General features: G+C 44.4%; 1 protein-coding gene across 13 annotated transcripts in view; it reads right to left on the bottom strand.

Moving 5' to 3' along the window:
• Nucleotides 1–17,883, bottom strand: part of ZNF532 (zinc finger protein 532) — a 45,507-nt gene extending 27,624 nt beyond the window's left edge. For 2 of the 13 annotated variants that reach the window (XM_080571900.1, XM_080571903.1), the window contains exons 1-2: nucleotides 17,556–17,882; nucleotides 110–2,466 (exon numbers count right to left, since the gene is read on the bottom strand). In XM_080571900.1, the coding sequence (XP_080428026.1) occupies nucleotides 110–2,446 (2,337 nt within the window). In that variant the 5' untranslated portion in view covers nucleotides 2,447–2,466; nucleotides 17,556–17,882. The other 11 variants (XM_080571906.1, XM_080571908.1, XM_080571905.1 and 8 more) reach the window with 11 other exon arrangements.
• Between the last annotated feature and the right edge of the window lie 451 nt (nucleotides 17,884–18,334).

The raw sequence follows: 18,334 nt of genomic DNA, 5'->3' as shown, positions 1-18,334 counted from the left end.
TTTTAATCATGGAGATTCAGATAATTAACATCTAAATGAAAGAAAAACATATCCAAAGTCTCCTAGGCTTATAGGTGAAACATTGGAATTTAAACATATGATACTCTACTTGTCCACTCGTGTCTGCAGCCTGCTGGAAATGTGTAGCAAGAGATGTCTCATCTTGGAAAACTTCATTACACTCCAAACACTTTAGACCATGTCTACAGAGTTTTGATGGATCTTCGTCTAGTGGCATAGCTGGAATGATGGGAGTACTTGCTGGAGCTGATATTACTGTCCCCGTTATGCCAGACTGTATCTTTGTTACAGTATGCGTGCCGACTCCCACAGGGCTTTGAAGCATAGATGTAGCAGTATTGCTTGAAGGAGATGCTATCATTTGATCTGCTGGGACTGGTTTTAAAATCAGATGGGAACACTGCATTACAACTCCTTTTTCCTTGTGTCCACGAGCATGGGAAAGAAGACTGCATTTGTTGTAGAAAACTAAATTCTTTGTACAATGATTACATGTCACTTCAATTCGCACGCTCCTCCTGTCATAATGCTGTGTCAGGCTCTTCTCAAGAGCAAATGAGTCGCCACACTCCAAACACTTGTAACCTCGTGTTGGTAACGTTATTCCGGCATTGGCAGGGGGACTAAGGTTTGGGATGTAAACTGGGACAGGATTGACACTACTCAGCACCTTGTTGAATGCTTCCACTACAGAACTCTGTAGAGATGACACCACCTGGACTCGAGACACCTTTTTAGAAGGCTGCGAGGCTGCTGCAGAAATTATTGCCTGCTTTATTTGCTGCTGAGGTTTCGTTAGCACTTGGCGGAGTTCAGAGGTGGTTTGAGCACCTTGAGGCAGAAGATTAAGGTTGGCAAGATGGACTGTCTTTGGCACAAGTTTAGCACTGGCAAGGCTTGATGCTGGCACCACAACAGTCTGCTGCTGTATAGCATTGGCAGCTTTTATAATGGCGCTACTGGCACTCTGCACTGAAGCAGCAGATATTACAGTGGCTTTCACTGTAGTATTGTTAGCAAGCTTCAAATTAATAACTTGTGAACCTGCTGTTTTAACTGCTGAAACTGGGAGAAAGGCAGTAGCCACAGGTTTGATAGTGACCTGCTTTGGTGCAAGTTCTGCAGATGCAACTGCATTGGTGACAACTGCAGACTGGAGAGGAGCTCTAGGAGGAGAGGAAAGAACAGCAGAAGTTGGAGAGGACAGGAGAGACGTCATGGAAGTTACCATAGAAGCACTCTGTTCTGTCTTTTTACCAGAGTCCAAATCAACTTCCGGCAACACTCTAGTAACAGTTCTCTTTATCTCCCCAGAGGAAGTCTTGATGGTTTTTATGCGAACTTTAGGAATTGCTGGTGTTGACCCTGCAGGAGAAGATGGAGACCCTTTGCTACTGTTTTCACTTGATACGCTCCTGGGACTATCAGGTGGCTTAATAGATGGCTTTTTAGCACCATCAATAAGACTCTGAGATTCAGGTGATTTTTCCATAGCCCGGGGACTTTCGCTCATGTCCTTTGGTAATGGAGAAGACTCTCTTGAATTAGACTGTAAATCCTTACTGGTATCTGTAGCTGCCTTTTTAGCACTCAGTGCTGCAATCGCGGCAATGCATGAAGAAAGCTTTGCTGATGACTTTGCTTTGGACTGTGAAATGCTGGCAAGACTTGTTTCACTTTTTTCTGTGCTCAGTTTTCCATCAAGTATCCTGTTTTCAATAAGCTTCTCAGAATTGTCTTTTAGCAACTTGTCCTCTGCTTTCCGAGCTTTGAAAGGCTCGTAAACACTTAAATTCACAGAGTTTGTCTCTGTCTCTCGTTTAGCAACTTTACTTTTATCTATACTGCTTGAAATTGGGATACCAGATTTAATCAAGTTCTCCCCCCCAAGTGCTTTTAGTTTGTCATATTCCTGCTGAGATACAGATCCTGCCAAGACATTTGCCCTGAAATTTGCACGCATCTCTTCTTTATCTGGAGGGTCATCCACCTCAATTTTTTCATCATCATCAAATTCTTCAGCACTTGAAATTGGGCTAAACTGGTTGAAAGCTGAATCCTTCAATGTAGTCTCAGAAGCTGACCCATCATCTTTAAATGACTTCCCTTCATCTTTACTGTAACTATCAAGAGCTGATGATGTTAGAAAGCCATTATGCAAGCCATTGCCTGTGGAATGGTGGCCATCCTTGTCCACTCCTTCAGAAGAATCAATTGTACGTACATTTTTCACAATGACACTCACACCAACATCAGATGATGAAGGTGCATGAGAATCTTCATCTGTATGAGCATTTTGTTTTATGTGGCTTTCATGTTCATCATGTCCAGATTCAATAGCTGCTTTTGGGTCAACCATGTCTGGTATGTCAAAGGCTGCAAGAAGGTCGTCAAAATCTGGGGTCTTCATATCCCCCATGGTCATGTATTTGATTGTAAGCAAGTCTGTAAAGTAAGCAGAAAATCATCTCAGTATTTTAAGTTCTAATAGCACACACACAAAATAAGCATATGTTCACATATGCCATGCAAAAAGGTGTTATTACACTTCTGAAGTAGTATTTTCAGAAATTACGCATTACAGAATAGTATCCCAGTGCAGAGGTACAGTTGGATTACAATGCCAAGAGCTACAGCAATCCATCAAGTTCACAGACTGTAACCTAGTATTTTTATTCTACAAACAAATTTTCTCTTCAAGTGACCTTCTTCCTGTCCACTCTCCTACACTCCCTGCTACCATCTCCCACCCATGCTATGATTATAGCAAGATACCTAGACTTTCAGAAAAATGAGGTATTTGCAATTCCTCGTAAGTCTAGTTTTGACTTGACATTTGCACTATCAACCTCATGAACCTTCTCAAAGTGAGCAAAACAGATGTATTTCTACTAACCGTTCAAGACTAATGCACTGTTTTCTATAAGCTAAATTGCTTTATATGAATAACGGAATATCTGTCACCCAGCGTCCACAATGCATTTTTTTGCTCCAGTAACTCCAACGAAGGATCTACTGTATCTGCATTGCTGCTGCCAGGTGTCTCATCGACTTTAAAGACCTCCCATTCTACAACCTCCAATGCAATTTATTCCAGTCATTCACAATTTTCACCATTGTATTTCCTACTGAATAATCTGAATCTCTCTTGATGCAACCTGAATGAACTACGTGCGGTTCTATTCACCTATACTCCTTGCAACAGCACTTTATGCTGAGACCATTACCTCCCTTTAGTCTACTTTTTAGGGTAAACAATACCAGATCCTTAGGGGTTTCTTTTGTTGTTTTTGTTTGTTTGTTTTTCCCCTTTACTGATAACAATTTCCAGATCCCATTCTTTCTGTTCACCACTGGCCACTATCACTGTTTTTTCCTTCCCATTCCAAAACCCAATAGATAACTAAAAACTGAAACCTTGCAAATGCTGTGTAAAAGGAAAGCTAACTTTGAGTGCACTTTTCCTTCATAAATCCCACTATGGTATTTGCCTTTTCCACATACGTTTCAAGAATATGCAAAGGTGTGCAAAATGAATCACCTGTAGAGGTCTAAAAAGATCAATTACAGAAGGGGGGGGGGAGGAACAGATGACCTCCAGAGGTCCCTTCCAACCTCAATCATTCTGTGATTTTGTAATAAAAGGAATCCCGCACTGGTATAATTTCCTTTTTAATCTGTTTATGTTTTTAAGACTATTCTCAATTTCTTTCAAAAAGCTCCACATACAGAACACACACAGGTTTGATACAAAAGTTATTGAGAAACATTCTTTGGTCCAAGCTTTGCAGAAGGTCGCACTACCTAAACATAATGGTCCCTTCTAACCTTAAAAGCCATTAAGTTATTCCCTGCAAGACAGAAAGAGACAAATGAGCATTTCTGAAATGCAAAAGACTTTTATATAATCCATGGATGAAGACTGCAATAATCACTTACCCTACATCAGTGAGAATAATAACGGAAAAGAACAAGAAATTGAAACCTTTCCAGAATGCCTTCTCTAATTGTCTAATAAAGCACAATAGGGGAAAAAATCCTCCCTGCACAGATGTCCCCAAAGAGTAAGTTAGCCTAAATGCACAGTCGTGACTGCTTTGTTCTTGGGACATTAAACTACTCAGTTTAAAACTGTCTCAGGTATCTGTGTACCACTGTGTCATCAGCCCTTACCCAGAGTAGATCCCAGGAGACCAGACACATTTATTACATGACGCTGAATTACCCACTAGGAGTAACTTGCACAGGACAGAGCTGCCAACCAGAAGGTGGGCCCACTCAAAAGGAGCCTGGCCGCAGCACAGCTTCGGAAAGGTGCTGTCCTGCTGCCTGCTTCCTCTTGCTTTTCGGCCGTCGTAAAGACATTGGAAGAGGAGCTCTGCCAAGATACTCCTTCAAGAGTAATACTTAAAATGTAAGAAAAGCCACTTTGCTAGTTTGAATACTAAGCTACAGTGAACACCACAGATCAAAACATTTCTGTCTTTGGTGACAGAACCTGGCACAGCAGACAAGGACAGAAGACTATCTAGAGCTACCAGTCTGATTTTATCCCTTGTTTCCATGTGGATGCATACCTTATCATAAATGAAGCACGAATTAAGAAAAGACACTGAATGTACCATAATGAACGTAACCTGAAAGACAAATGTCTAAAATGACCTTTTTTTTCTGCCCCAGCTATGTTTTATTCACAATGTAAATAATCACAACTGTGGTAACATAAACCAGGCACGAGAACAATTCTGAGTTAAGTCGCTACCTAGGCTGGTAAAAAAAAAAAAAGACAGTGGATATTTAAGTAATAGTTCACCTTGACTGAACTGCAACTTTAACACTCTGCTTACAAATTACTGAGCAGAGGTTGCTGGGTTGTAAGGTACTTGTTAACATCTTTATGAATTAATTTACTTTATTTATTTAACAAAGAGGAAGAATCACATACACACATAATATTAACATTACAAAGAAAGTTGTTGTAAGATTTAAGTGAAGAAGTTTCTAGAGACCAAAGCATGTAAATCCACACAAACCCACAAAAACAAAGCCTTAATTGACAGTTTTTCATGATTTGATATACTAATTTGCACTCCAACTGTACATCTATCTATGGATGTGTTTTTGCAGTTACTAAACACGCTAAAAAGAACTATAAAATGTTCCTTGTCTAAAACTTCCTCCAATTATATGTAACGGAGTTTCATTAACATTTAACAATAGCAATGAATTAAGTAAAGGCCACTCACACAGTATTTTATCCATGTATCTTTAAGAGCAAAACTACGTAACAGAGGAGACACATTTGTTCTTTACTAAGAAACTTCATTAAGGCTAATTCCAAAATGGGAAAATATCTCAAAAGAAGTCTGACGCTTTAAGCTGAGATCATAAATTTATCCACAGAGAGCACACTGCATAAAGCTGCAACTGTCTTTCAGGCATCCAGACCGATTCCCGCACTCTACCAGAGCACACGAATGGAGTGGTTTCACCTACACAGGGCACCCAGAACTGCTCTTGACCTTGCAGAGGATCTCTCCCATCCTTCAAACCTGTAAAGCAATCTAAATTAAACAAGAAGGGAGAAAAGGCATGGCAAGTCTTGCTACACAAGTAAACAGAGTTGTAAACCTTGACATTTTATTATTTTTTTCCTTGTTATTCTAGTATGAATTTAAGACTCAGTATATAAACTATGTTTCCTTCACAATTGGCAGGACTCATTAAAAAGAGAGGAAGGTGGCTTCCACAAACACCTTTCAATAACCCTTCCCCTTAAAGATGAAACTTTGCCTTTTATCTCAGATTGAAATTGACTGATGCCTTGGCTGCCAGACGAGTTGTTGGTCTATTCCTTCTCTGGGCCGGCCCGAAGCCTGTAAATACTTCAGAATGGGAAATGAGGCAAGTTCCTGGTTCCCTAGGAAATGGTGATTTTCCAGGAACTGGAATTTCTTTGACAACTGCTTTCTTTGAGAATTGCTGTGAGCAAAGCTCAATGTCTCCCAAGAGACATACAAAGATGAAAAAAAAAAACCACCTCGCATCAAAAGGCTGCCATTAAAATTCTCTCTTTTATTGCTAATGACTTTCAGTGCACTTAACAAAGAAAGATCTTCAGAATTAAACAGAGAAGCAGTCCGCAACATGTCTAACCAAGAATAAGCAAACAAAAATATTTAAAGAAACAACCTGCAAGACCTCCTCCTCCTCAAACATCTTTGTCTGAAATACTTTTTATTTTCTAAATAACAGAAATGAAAATCACATCAATACATGGGACTACTAACTTGAAGCATATATTACTAAACACACTGGATAGATTATACCATAAATTAAATATCCCTAATTTGGGGTGCACTTATATAAAGAGACAGTTCTTAGATGTTCTCTCTCTGTCCACAGTACCATTTCATTTTCCGATGGTGGTTGCACTTCGTAAACTCCTTTTACTTCCCTTGGTCTAACTCCATTTCCTGCCTCTCCACCCAGCTGTCTGCTGATTGTTACCAGGAGAATGTCACAAAAAGCCTGCCACATTTGCAATGGAATTTGAATTACTTTATGAAAAATAATAATTTTAAAAGGTTCTTTAAAAATTTAAGCATTACATTCCTGATTATCCAGTGATAAAAGAGAAGAGGGAAAAAAAACTGGATATGCCCAACAGGAATTGTACAGCTAGAAAGCCATAGTGCACTGAGAAATGATGCTTCTGGGGTCTGTTTTTTGAAGGTGGGTGACTGGACTTCTGGTAAGACTACCAGTGAGTCTTAAGACCAGAAGATAAAGGACTCTGAGACTTGTAAGGATATCCTCGCTTCATGGTTTCCGTCAGTCTCTCTGGGGATAAAGTCCACTGTTAGGTGCACATCATTATCTTGATGAAATGTAAGGTCTGAATTAAATGCTGCAGGAGACACAAAGATCATTTTGTTTCCCTGTTCAAAGCATTTGTTCATGATCCTAATTTTTTCTTTCTTTGGAAATGCATTTCCCAAATAAGGGCTTCCTATGAACAGCATGGAGAAAACGGCCCAGGTTTCAGCCAAAGGAAGATACTGCTTTGCTGTTCCACTGTCTTGTTCTCCCAGTTAGCCTTTTCACTCATCTGGTAACACGTTCCAGTGAAGCACTCGCTTGGTAATTGTGTCAAAACAAGAACCCCTCTGTGAGAACTCTCTGTGAGACAGTAAGCGAGCAGGACAAGAATCTGCTGCCTTACCCATAAGGAATAGTTACATCCTTGTAGACCTTTTGGCGCTGTCGTATCCTAGTTGTTAAAATGGAAAACCTAAGGATGCATGCAAGGGTTTTCTAAGGCTGATTCCAGAAAAACGGGAGAACATGGGCAAGATGGAGTACATGTGAAAGCTCCTATTCTACTGTTATAGATTCAAGATACTATTTTGAAATACAGCTTTCTTACAGTGACTGTTTGCAGAGATGTGAGGAAGGCTCAAACGTGATGACATAAATAGCAACTGAAGAAACATTAGGGCCTAGAAGCAAATAGCTGCTTCTGAAGGATTAAAGGCAGTTTTGTTTTACTATAGGGAATTTTTGTCGCTCCTCCTCAAGCCCTGTATCTGTGCTGGTTCCAGGTGGAGGGATTCTAGCCATATGAGAAAAAACAAACAAACCTACCTTTTCACGCACTCTGCCGAGGGGAAAAAAACACAGAAGAAAATATTTTTACTCAGTTACTAAATATGATCCATCTTACAGTTGGGCTTTAGGACTGTTGCAGATGGGGCACATTATTCTCCACAAGACAGACCAAGCTGTCTTTAAATTGCTGCAGAAATTAAAAGGTACTTTTTGGTGTAAAGCTAAGCAACTGCAAGCAGTCAGACTTTTGGGGGAAGTTACCACCGTAATGAAGGCAGAAAAACAGAGTGATCTGCCAGCTCCCACACAGGTTATAGCTCCAAACTGCTCAAAACACTGATTTTGTCTGTCAGGTACGAGAACAATTTAAGCTTTTCAGACCCAGCACTGACAAAGAATCCAACTGCCTTTCCAGTACTTACCCAATGAACATTCTCTTTGCATTAATGTTTCTAGCAACATATTCTTAATCACAAGCATGGTCTAACATACTCAGTTTTTATTCTTTTGTTCATCATTAACCTTTAAAAAACTGAAGAAGTTTTCCTTCTTGACACACACTCTTGCCCATCCAACTCTTCATTTCTCAACAACAAATCCAATGGCAGCACACAATTGTTTTAACTGCCTGTACCAGCCTTGTCCTTTCTGCTGTATTAAATTCCCAACTTTTGTCTTCAAATCCCACCTGACCATCTACACAGACTGTATGTCTCCATGCTCCTGCTCAAATACGCAACTTAAGCTTATTTCAGCAACAAATCTGTTCACTATTTAGGAAAAAAAAGAAAAAAAAAGTTAATTTTCATCTACCTATGGAACTCATGTTCCTGTGACTACACTCCTTTAATTTCCCTAAACACTTCCTACCGTTTTTACTTCAGTTTGTGTAACGTACAGTTGTGGACTGTTCTCCCTCTAGGGCAGACACATTTCCTTTTGTACACTCTTTAAAGAAAATTAGCAAGCTTTTCAGTACCATGAAACAACAGCACTGAGAAAGCATTTTTGGTGTCTAGTACATGGTAACGCCTAGCCTCTGTAAGAAGATTTATGAAACGGCAATAGCAAAATAATAATTATTTATAAATTCCCAGTTAGACACGGTATTCCAGAACAAATATCTGGTAATCTGGTGTAATTATTCTGCTTTCAAATGCAAGTTATGACACCTATATAGCAACACGTTCACTCTGGAACAAAATGCATGCACAGAGAGTAATACCAGCCTCACCTGCACGAAAATATATATTTTTTATTTTTGTATCATTATGCCAAGAAATTTCATCATACAGAGAAGACTTAAGTGATTCAACCAGAATTACAGTAATATATCCTAACCTTAGGCAAATATTAGCCTGACACAAATTTTAGCAGCTCATTAGTTATCCGACATATTAGCAATGACGATTGACTAACACTTCTGACTAGTTTGAAAGCTAAGTATCTAAGGAGAGACAAAAGCAATATGCTAGTTCAACCACCAAAACTCTTCCAGGAAATGAGAACCACATCTCAAATCATGACTCAGTGTGGTTTGAAATACTCAGCAGGCAAGAAGGATATGCAAGAGGCCGCTTTAACCACAATCTGCAATGCTGATCATATTCACATAAAATACAGGCTCCTTTTGGTTTATCAAGGATCCCATGACTTGTTAGTATTGAAAAAAATCGGGCAGATTCTTGCTTCCAAAAATAAAACTTTCATAACAGGCAGCTGTTGTGCCAGTCCTTAGCTTTTTGACCATCTTTTTGAAGTACTGGTGTGTTTTACAGTTAACGTTTATACCAAGCAATCTGATATTTCAACATTATGCACAGTAGCTCCCTTACAAAAGGAAAATCCCACTTGTCTCCACATACAACCTTCAATGAGTAAGACAAATTTGAATTTGCATTTCTGGTTTTCTAAGAGAACAGTCTACCAATTTTATTACTTCCTCTTCCTCCTCTTCAAAAAAGCTTGGGAAGGCAAGTAGTATCAACATATTTCAAGTATTAAAATTTTTTTTTAAATTTATCAACAGCAACTGTTGATAGTTTCAGACGAATTTAAAGATTTATTCTTTACTAGCCCCTAGAAGTCTCCAACAGCCATTTCACAGAAGTACAGAATAACTGAGGTTGAAAGGGACCTCTGGAACTCCAACTTCTCTGCTCAAATCAGAGTCAGCTACAGCTCAAGACATTGTCCAGTCAGGCTGTCAGTGTTTCTGAAGATGGAGGCTCCAAAACCTCTCAGGGCAACATGTTCCAGTGTCTGACCACTCTCACCATAGTTTTAAATCAGTAATGAGCATCCAGACCTACCTTGCCCTATTACCCAATTATGACACTTGCCCTATTACCCAATTATGGCAGTATCTAAACACGTCTTTAGTGTCCTCCATCAAATGGAAGCAAGCTATGGAAGCTTTTCGAAACACTGCCCATAAACTGTTGATCTGGAGCACAATCCCAGCTCCCAGCACTATCACGTAGAACATTTTGGAACTGGGACAAGGTAAGATGCTACACAATGCCCAGCCAGTACCTGTGATTTATACGGCTGTCTCTGCACCCTTCACAATAAACTGCTCTGCCCTTATAAAATGTGACCATTCAAGCACGTGTATCCACCAGTCAAAGGCACAACTTTACTGTAATAAAATGATTAAATGAAGTATTTTGGTTTTCAACAGAAGTTATTTCTACCAGCCTAGACAAATGTAGATGTTACCATACATTGCCAAAAGCGTACAGACAGAAGCAGATGGCACAACTCAGTATACATAATGGTTTTTCTTTAGTTTTCTGAAACTATAATTAGCTATATGCAGTCAGGTCCTAACCAAAACAACTTTGGGGAAATGTCCACATTCTCCTCTCTTTTATCCCCAACCCCTGAGCAACTGCAGGCATGTGGTTTCAAGCAAAGACCATCGCTGGCTATGGAAGCCTTGCTTAGCAGCACTGGAGCTAGTTCAGGCTTCTTGATTTTGTTTCTCAAAACTTTGGGCATAATTTGGAAATGTATACAGTGTAACAGGAGAAAGTCAGATTTGGTATTTTAAAGGAAAATTCTGAAATTTGAAGCGTAGAAAGAAAATGCTTCCACAACAGACAGTACCAGTTCACATGTGACTTTGATCTAATTTCATGCAAGTTGTTCAATAAAGACACTTTAAACAAATCTGGATGCCTTAAGGAGGAAAATAACTAGAACATCAATCCTTCTCAACCATGAATCCAAAATATTGTCCAGTACTGTATGCAAAAGACGTTAATTTGTAATAACTGCTAAAATACTTACAAAATAATAAAAAAAAGATTCCTCCATTCACTCTACTTTTGTTTGCCTAGTTCTAGACTATCACTGAGGCCTGTTAATCCGCACACAGGCTGCAAAAGCTGTGTTAAACCGGCGACTGCTGAAAGCAAACCCGTAGTAAAGCACTAAAGTCAATGTGTCACCAAGCATATTCTGTTGATTTGTACAAAAGTTCAGTTTGGTTGCAATTGTTTACAGTATTTTTAACTTTTCAATTCTGGAGTGTCTTTCGCAAAAAATGTGGAAGTTCAAAATCACAGACAGCAGAAATGAAAGCAACCGTAACAAATTACAGTTGGGATAGCAGAACATGAAGTTACAGAAAAATCACACACACAAAAAAGACCTGAATGGGACTTGTGCAATTGCACAATGTTCACAGCATATTGCTAAAAACCTGGCATAGAGACAGACCTACATTGCATGTGTATGCACACTGTCTTTTCCCAGTAAACAAAATTATGTGGGAGTCCCCAGAGGCCATGAGGATGATACTTATCTCCACATACAGAATGCAGATGCTCTTGCAGCCAGAATGAAGTTTGAAAACCTACACTGCCATTTGCTGTTGGTTCGTGCAGGTAGAACTTTTAGGAACACAAGATCTCTGCAGAAGAGTCTCTTATTCAGTCTTTAACATGAGGTATGGCAAAGCCTTATCAAACCAGCAAGTCAGGTGTTTATTCTCAAAAGCAGCCTGAGTTGCTTTACAATTACAAGAATGTTACCACATTCTTTCAAAACATATCCATTCCTATAACTGGCTATCTACGAGTGGCTAATCGACTTCGTCCTCTTTTCTACTCTACCCTGCACCTGAATACAACCCTATATATCTTACCTTTTGAAATTCTAGTCCTTTTTCCCCCAATAGGTATAATTAAGTAAAGACAGGCCTTAGAGTTTTTATTCATTTTCTTATGCAAAATCCCACTTTTTTTTTTCACAGCCAAAATAAAATCCCTTGTAATTTACAACTCCTTGGAAGCCTCATCTTGCAGTCTAACTACTGATTTTTTGAACTTTTTTTTTTTTTCAAAACGGGTTATCTCAAGTTCTCCTCTTTGAGTAGGACAGTACAGGAAGGGAAAAAGAAGAGCCATCTTCTGAAGTCTAGCCAATGTCTCCTCGCACACGGCCACTGAAACACCTCTAGCAGAGTCTGAAGAGAACCACAAGCAATGGGTTCAAAGTTCACTATTACCAGCCTCTGGCTGGCAAAAAGAAAGGGAGTATTTCAACATGGAGGCAGGTTATCTCTTTTCCCACACCACAGGGAGCTGAACAGACCATCTCTATCTACAGCTGTCCAAATAAAAACTACCTACATTTGCAAAGAGATCCTGTTAAAGTTTTGGGCCTCATAACTTCCTGAATTTCTTTTAAAATTAAGATGAATTAATAAAAAGCAGGTAGGTCCTCAAACCATTATTTTTGTATGCCATTTAAAATGGTTTAGTTTTATAATTCTATATGTAAAGTGAGCTGGTACAGTAACCTGACTAGAGTGGATGTACAACAATAACGTGAATTCTGAGATTCTCAGTCTGGAATCACAGAAACATCTAGGTTGGAAAAGACCTTCAAGATCATGAACTCCAACCATCAGCCTGACCTACTGAGTCCCATCGCTAAATCACGTCATTTAATCAACTCTGAATCACGTTCTAAATTACACTTGCTTCCTGCCCATTTCCTTTAATTTTTTAAGTGGATGTCAATTTCTGCTTGAGAACTGTGTGAAGCAGCTCCAGACAACCCCAGTGAGAGCGCTCCAAGTCAGGCAGGGCCTGCCCGTGCAACACTAGCAACGAACAGACCCTAAAACATTAGGGTCAACTTTTTTTTTTTTTTTTAAACATCCATTCCCAGCAATCTGTGTGCATATTTACATTTTATCACACATTCATACTTCCAAGAAAAACAAACCTAGTTAATTAATTCAAAAGAGACTTGGAATTTGGTAAGTCATTACCCCTGTTCTCAAGATCAAGTTCCCGAGACAAGCCTCAACGGAAGATGAGCTCATGATTGCTGAGACAGAAGACCAACCCTCAAACATTAAGCAGCATTTTCTGCTGAGAAGCTGGCCTATGTGCAAAATCAAAATCACCCGGTGAAGAGCATTTGCAAACGTTTTTAGTCTAAAGAAAAAAAAAAAAAACAACTCACCAAGAATACTGCAGACTCCAACATCTATTCAGGTTTCTTATCTTACTGCCTACAAAGTTCCCGCAAATTCAAATCCTTTGCTAAAAATAAAAATTCATAGTACAGATCTTGTTTAAAAATCCGAATAAAACAGATACGTTGAATTTGGTGACCATTCAAGTACTTAAAACTTTAAGGACCTTTCTATTCTGGTTGAGGGAAAAAAAATCTAAAAGGTGCTCTCATGTTACATGCATTTTAGCTGACACTTGGAAAAAGAGCATTAAGAGCAGCGACAGATACTATTCCTATCATGCAACAAGAATTCATGTTTGTAAGCATAATTTTGCTACAGATGTCTACAGTCAAATATATATAGAACCTCTGCATACAAATTACAGAAAAAGATGGACACAAATCAGCACAGTGATGTTAGGCATTTTGCTCTACCACACAAGCTACTTACTGCCCTATCAAATCTGAGAAACAATACATTGCAGCTGCATTAAAAACCACAGAAACATTAATTTCAAGCTAAACATCGGCATGCTACTTCCACTTTTCTACAACTAATATCTAAGTATCTTATGTAATCCGCTGCAGTCAGAAATAAAAAAGGTTCTCTTGTATTTGTCACACTCTGATGCAGGCACCCTGCCTATCATCAGCCACCATAAAACTTACCCAATATCCACAATCTCTCAAGGCTTTTAAGACTGTCTACTTTATTCTGCTGAACAGAGGAAAAAAAGCATCATTTCACACTAGACCAGAACATTTTCACCATTTTGCCTCCATATTTATCTTGATTGTAGATTACCAAACCAGCTAACACAGCCAAGGCTGGTCAGATTTTTTTAAAATAACACTGCATAAGATTCTAGAGCTGCTGATTTCCTGTTATAGGAAGTAACAGCTCTGGCAAAAGAATCCCCAAAGCAAAATGTTTAGTGTTCCAATGTGCAAGCTCTAGCAGCCTTTGTTCTTCCCTTTGCTATATTCATTACTGCTTTCTTCTCTCTCCCCCTCTCCCTCTCTCTGAATCCTCCAGCTTTCACTATAAGATGCAAATGCCAGCTCGAACCTAAGTACACATTTATTTTTAGATGAAAAATAAATAAGTAAATAAAAAATCCTATCCATTATCCATTGCTTTGAGTTAAAAGTAGTCATCCCTCAGGAGCTGATGCACTGCCCATCCGGTATCCTATTCTTATTTCATTACTGCACAGTATTATAATTCATGCAACTAATAATCCACTGGAGCTCCATCAGATCTCTAAAATACATCTTTCCACTTGGCTGCTGCAAAATTCTCCCTGGGTTACAATAGTAAGAAACACCATGCTTACTATTTATTTTATATGTTTTCTTTTTCCTGTGTCGGATATATTAAGTACATGTTTAACACCGAAGACCTCAACTCAGAAATAAACATCAGGTTACTCACATATGGCCAAACAAGCAACCTTTAAATAATTAGACGGCGAATTCTGAATGTGCAATGCTGCAAAGCAGCACAGAACGGTTCACTGCCATGTGGTCCACAATTTATGATTGTCACTCAGAGGCCTATCCTTTATCACCACATTGTGAAAAACGTCTATCTGGATATAAGATATTTAAATGAAAATACTGTATTTATCTAAGGTATCCGTAAGACTTTACAAACAATGGCTTTAATCCTATTAAACCTGGAGGTTAATAGTATTTCTTTGCTAACACTTAAACCATTGTCTCTTTTACTAATGTGCCAAGTGTGCAATCAGGAGCCAGATTTACTTTTCATATACAAGTACCTTCGTACTATTGTTATATTCATACCCAAAACACCGCATCTCACCTTGTGAACCTTGACCTTTGAAAGATTTTTTTAGCCAATGCTCAGTTACTGCCACAGATGCATTACCTCTGCAAATATGAAAGGGTTAAAGGCAGCCCCAATCAATAGGCCTACAAGGAGAAAAAAAAAGGGAGAAACGAGTATGCCTTACAGCATCTTTGCAATGCTTTTATGCACAATTCTACAACAATATCGTTTCCTTTTGGCCTTTCAGAAAGGCACAGACCCCCCCCCCCAACGTCTCCTAAAGAAGAAAACCACAAGACAGCACCCTGTAAATAAAACAGCATGCAAAGCAGCATTCTTCAGTCACAAGCACAACTACAATTACAAATCATTCAATCAATTTTATTTAGTTTAGTTTTAAAATAGACTGCATAACCAGTGTCCCACCCTTGCAAAGCAAAAATATTTTAATAAGGGTCATAAATCTCAGCTCTTGCCCATTCCTTAAGCATAAAAAGGCACAAAAAGCCAAAGTAATCTCAGTTACTGCAAATATGTACATTTATATACAGAACCCTTTATGACTACATTAGCCACATACCAGTGCTGTGTGTCTAAAGTGTGCATTCACATACTGTTTTGGGATGGTATCTTTCTGCAAGCTCCTCTGCTTTTGGCTGCCATGAAGGGAGGAAGCTATCCCACTGTAGCAGCTCAGTGACTGCATTGTGTTCAGGAGCTGATCTGCCTCAAACCAGTTCCAGCCGGTTCTGGTCACCCTACATAAAAAGCTATGGCAACCCTCGCTGAGTTGCCAACAAGTCCCTGGAATTGCAGGGGCTCTGCTTTCTGTGGCGGTGGGGCCGACTGCAGCCGGTCCCCCTGCTCCCACCGTGCCCGAGCCCGTGCCCGGCCGGCCCGCGCGGCCCCTTGCTCCCCAGTGCCGCCCCACGCGCCCCTTCCTCTCCTCCCCCACTTACCTCCCACAACCTGGCTGAAAGCTGTGAGTGTGTGCGTGCCTGTCTGTAGCTAACAAAGAGACCGCAATAAAAATCCTCACAGGATCTCTCTTGCAGCACCAGGCAGGCTCGGCCACAGCACTGGGAGACGGGCTGCTAACCAAGGGCTGCTCCCCCTCCCCGCTCCCCACGGCACACGGGTGGCTGCAGCTCGGCGGCACATCTGCCCCCTCATGCCCACGGCTGATGGGGGTCTGCGCCCGCCCGCCCCACTGCTCGCTGCATCTGGGGCCGCTCGAGTGGCATTCTCCCTGCTCCGTACTGCATTAACTACAAAGATTACCCACACACGCACCTCCCTCCCCTCAAGAAATCCATTTCCGCAGCAGCGAGATGCCTGCAAAACAGTTCCTTTGCCCCCTCCTAACAGCACCGAGTTGGCTGCTGAGCCGATTTTTTTTCTTTGCTGTTCAGCTTCTCCTTGAGGCACCGAAACGAAGGCTGCGGACCCGCGCCCCAGCACCCCCCAGCTCCCACAGCCGCAGCCGTGGGAGGCCGGGGCCCACCCCGCAAAGATGGCTGCTGGCTGCAGCCCTGCGCTGCGTCCCACGGCCGCCTTGGGCCCACGCCTCGCCGTGGCACGGCTCCCCACGGTGCCAGCCTCCTTCCAGAGGAGGGCCCTGTGCCCGCTTTCGCCCGACGCAGCGCTGCTCGTGGCCCGTGCCCCCCGCTTTCTCTGCAACCCGGGGCCTTTCCTCCTGCGAGGCTGACAGCTGCCTCAGGTCCAGGCATTGTTCACCCCGTTCCTGTTTGGCTACTCACCCTTGCACTGGCACAACCCGTAACTACCTCCTGCTACGTGCCAAGCCCCATCCTCGCCGGGATGTGCTGTGGGATGGCTCTTCGGCGAGGCTTTTTCCTCCAAGGAGCTGCCACGCCAGGCTACAGCACCTAGCCCCTGTCTCTCTCCAGGCTGCACCTGCAACTGTTAGCAGAGGTCCTGGGCACAACCCGCACCCCCCTTCCCCTGCGGAGACGGCCGAGAGCTGGCACCTTCTCCGCATCCCTCACCCCACCCCACCCCACCCCGGGGAACGCTGCCACGTTCTGCCGCCGCCTCGGCCCCTCTGCTCCGCACAGGCGGCCCCAGGCGGCCCTCCCTCGGCCCCACAGCCCGGGCGGGCTGCCCCCGCCTCTGCGGCCTCTGCTGCCGCCGCGGCCCCGGGCACCTCGCACACGGACCGCGGCCCCCTCCCCTCGCCCGCGCCGCCGACCCCCGCCGGGCCCGCTGGCTGCCCGGCCCGGCCCGGCCCGGCCCGGCGCCGAGCCCGTGGCGGGGGAGCGGCCCGCTCCGCGCGGGGCAGCCCGGGGAGGGGAGGCCGCGGCCCCTCGGGCGGCGGGCGGGCGGGGACGGGGGGGCGAGGCGCCGGCGGGGCGGCCACCGGGCCAGACGGATCCCGCCGGGCCGAAGCCGCCGGACCCTGGCGGCGCCGCCGCTCGGGTGGCCGCGGGGCTCCGGCCGCCGCCGGCCTGGCAGCGCCCCGGGGGGCAGAGCCGGGCCGGGCCGGGCCGCGCCGAGCCGGGCAGGCCCCGCAGGCCGCTCCCCGCAGCCTGCCCGCGGCGCGGCGGGGCCTGCGCGCAGGCGGTGCGGGAGCCGGGCCGGGAGGAGGCGACCCCCCCGCATGCAAACTCCGCACCCCATGCAAACACACCTGCTGCGGCCCGCGGCTGCTCCGGCCGGGGCCTCAGGCGGGCATGGCTAGGGTCCGCGCCGCCCCGGCCGCCTGCAGAGGGGCCTGGCCGGGAGACGGCGGAGCATAATGGCAGAGAGGCTCTGCGGGACTGCGGGAAGGCGGGGGTGGGGGTGCCTCGGCTCGCACAGATGGGGGAGACGCTCCCGTGTGATTCCTGTGAAACGGCTCCCTGGAGCGTGCCGGGGGCGGGGAGGGCTGCCGCGGCCTCCGGCGCTCCGCGGGCAGGCTCCGGGCCGGGGCCGGGGCCGAGGCCGAGGCCGGGCGGGAGGCGCCGGGCAGGTCGCGGCCTCCCGCCGCCGGCACGCGCCGAGGCGAGGCGGTCACGGAGCCCGCCCCGGGCGGCGACGGGGCCGGGGCCGAGCCCGAGCCCGAGCCCTCCCCGCGCTAAGGCCGCGGCCGGGCCGGGGCAGGCCCGGGCCCCGCCGTGCCCGCGGCAGCTCCGGGCGCGCCCGCAGCGCCGCAACCGCCGGCCCGGAGCCGCGGAGTCCCGCCGGGCCGGGCCGGGCCGCGCCGCTCTCAGCGGCTGCCCACGGGGCTGCGCTGCCCGCGCGTCCCCGGGCTGCGGCTGGCGGACGGCCCGGGGCGAAGGAGCGGCCCGGCCCGGCCCGCGTTCGGCCGCCCGAGGCGCCGCCGCTCGGCCCTCGTGCCCCCGGGCTTAGGGAGCGCGCCCTGCCCGGCCGCACGCCGCGGGCGGCCCTCGCACGCCGGCCCCGTGCCCGGCGGAGCGCGCAGCACCT

Source organism: Anser brachyrhynchus, assembly GCF_964034855.1.
Source record: "Anser brachyrhynchus genome assembly, chromosome: W".
Classification (NCBI taxonomy): domain Eukaryota; kingdom Metazoa; phylum Chordata; class Aves; order Anseriformes; family Anatidae; genus Anser; species Anser brachyrhynchus.
The sequence above is the reverse complement of the archived record's forward strand: the minus strand, read 5'-3'. Positions and strand labels throughout refer to the sequence as shown.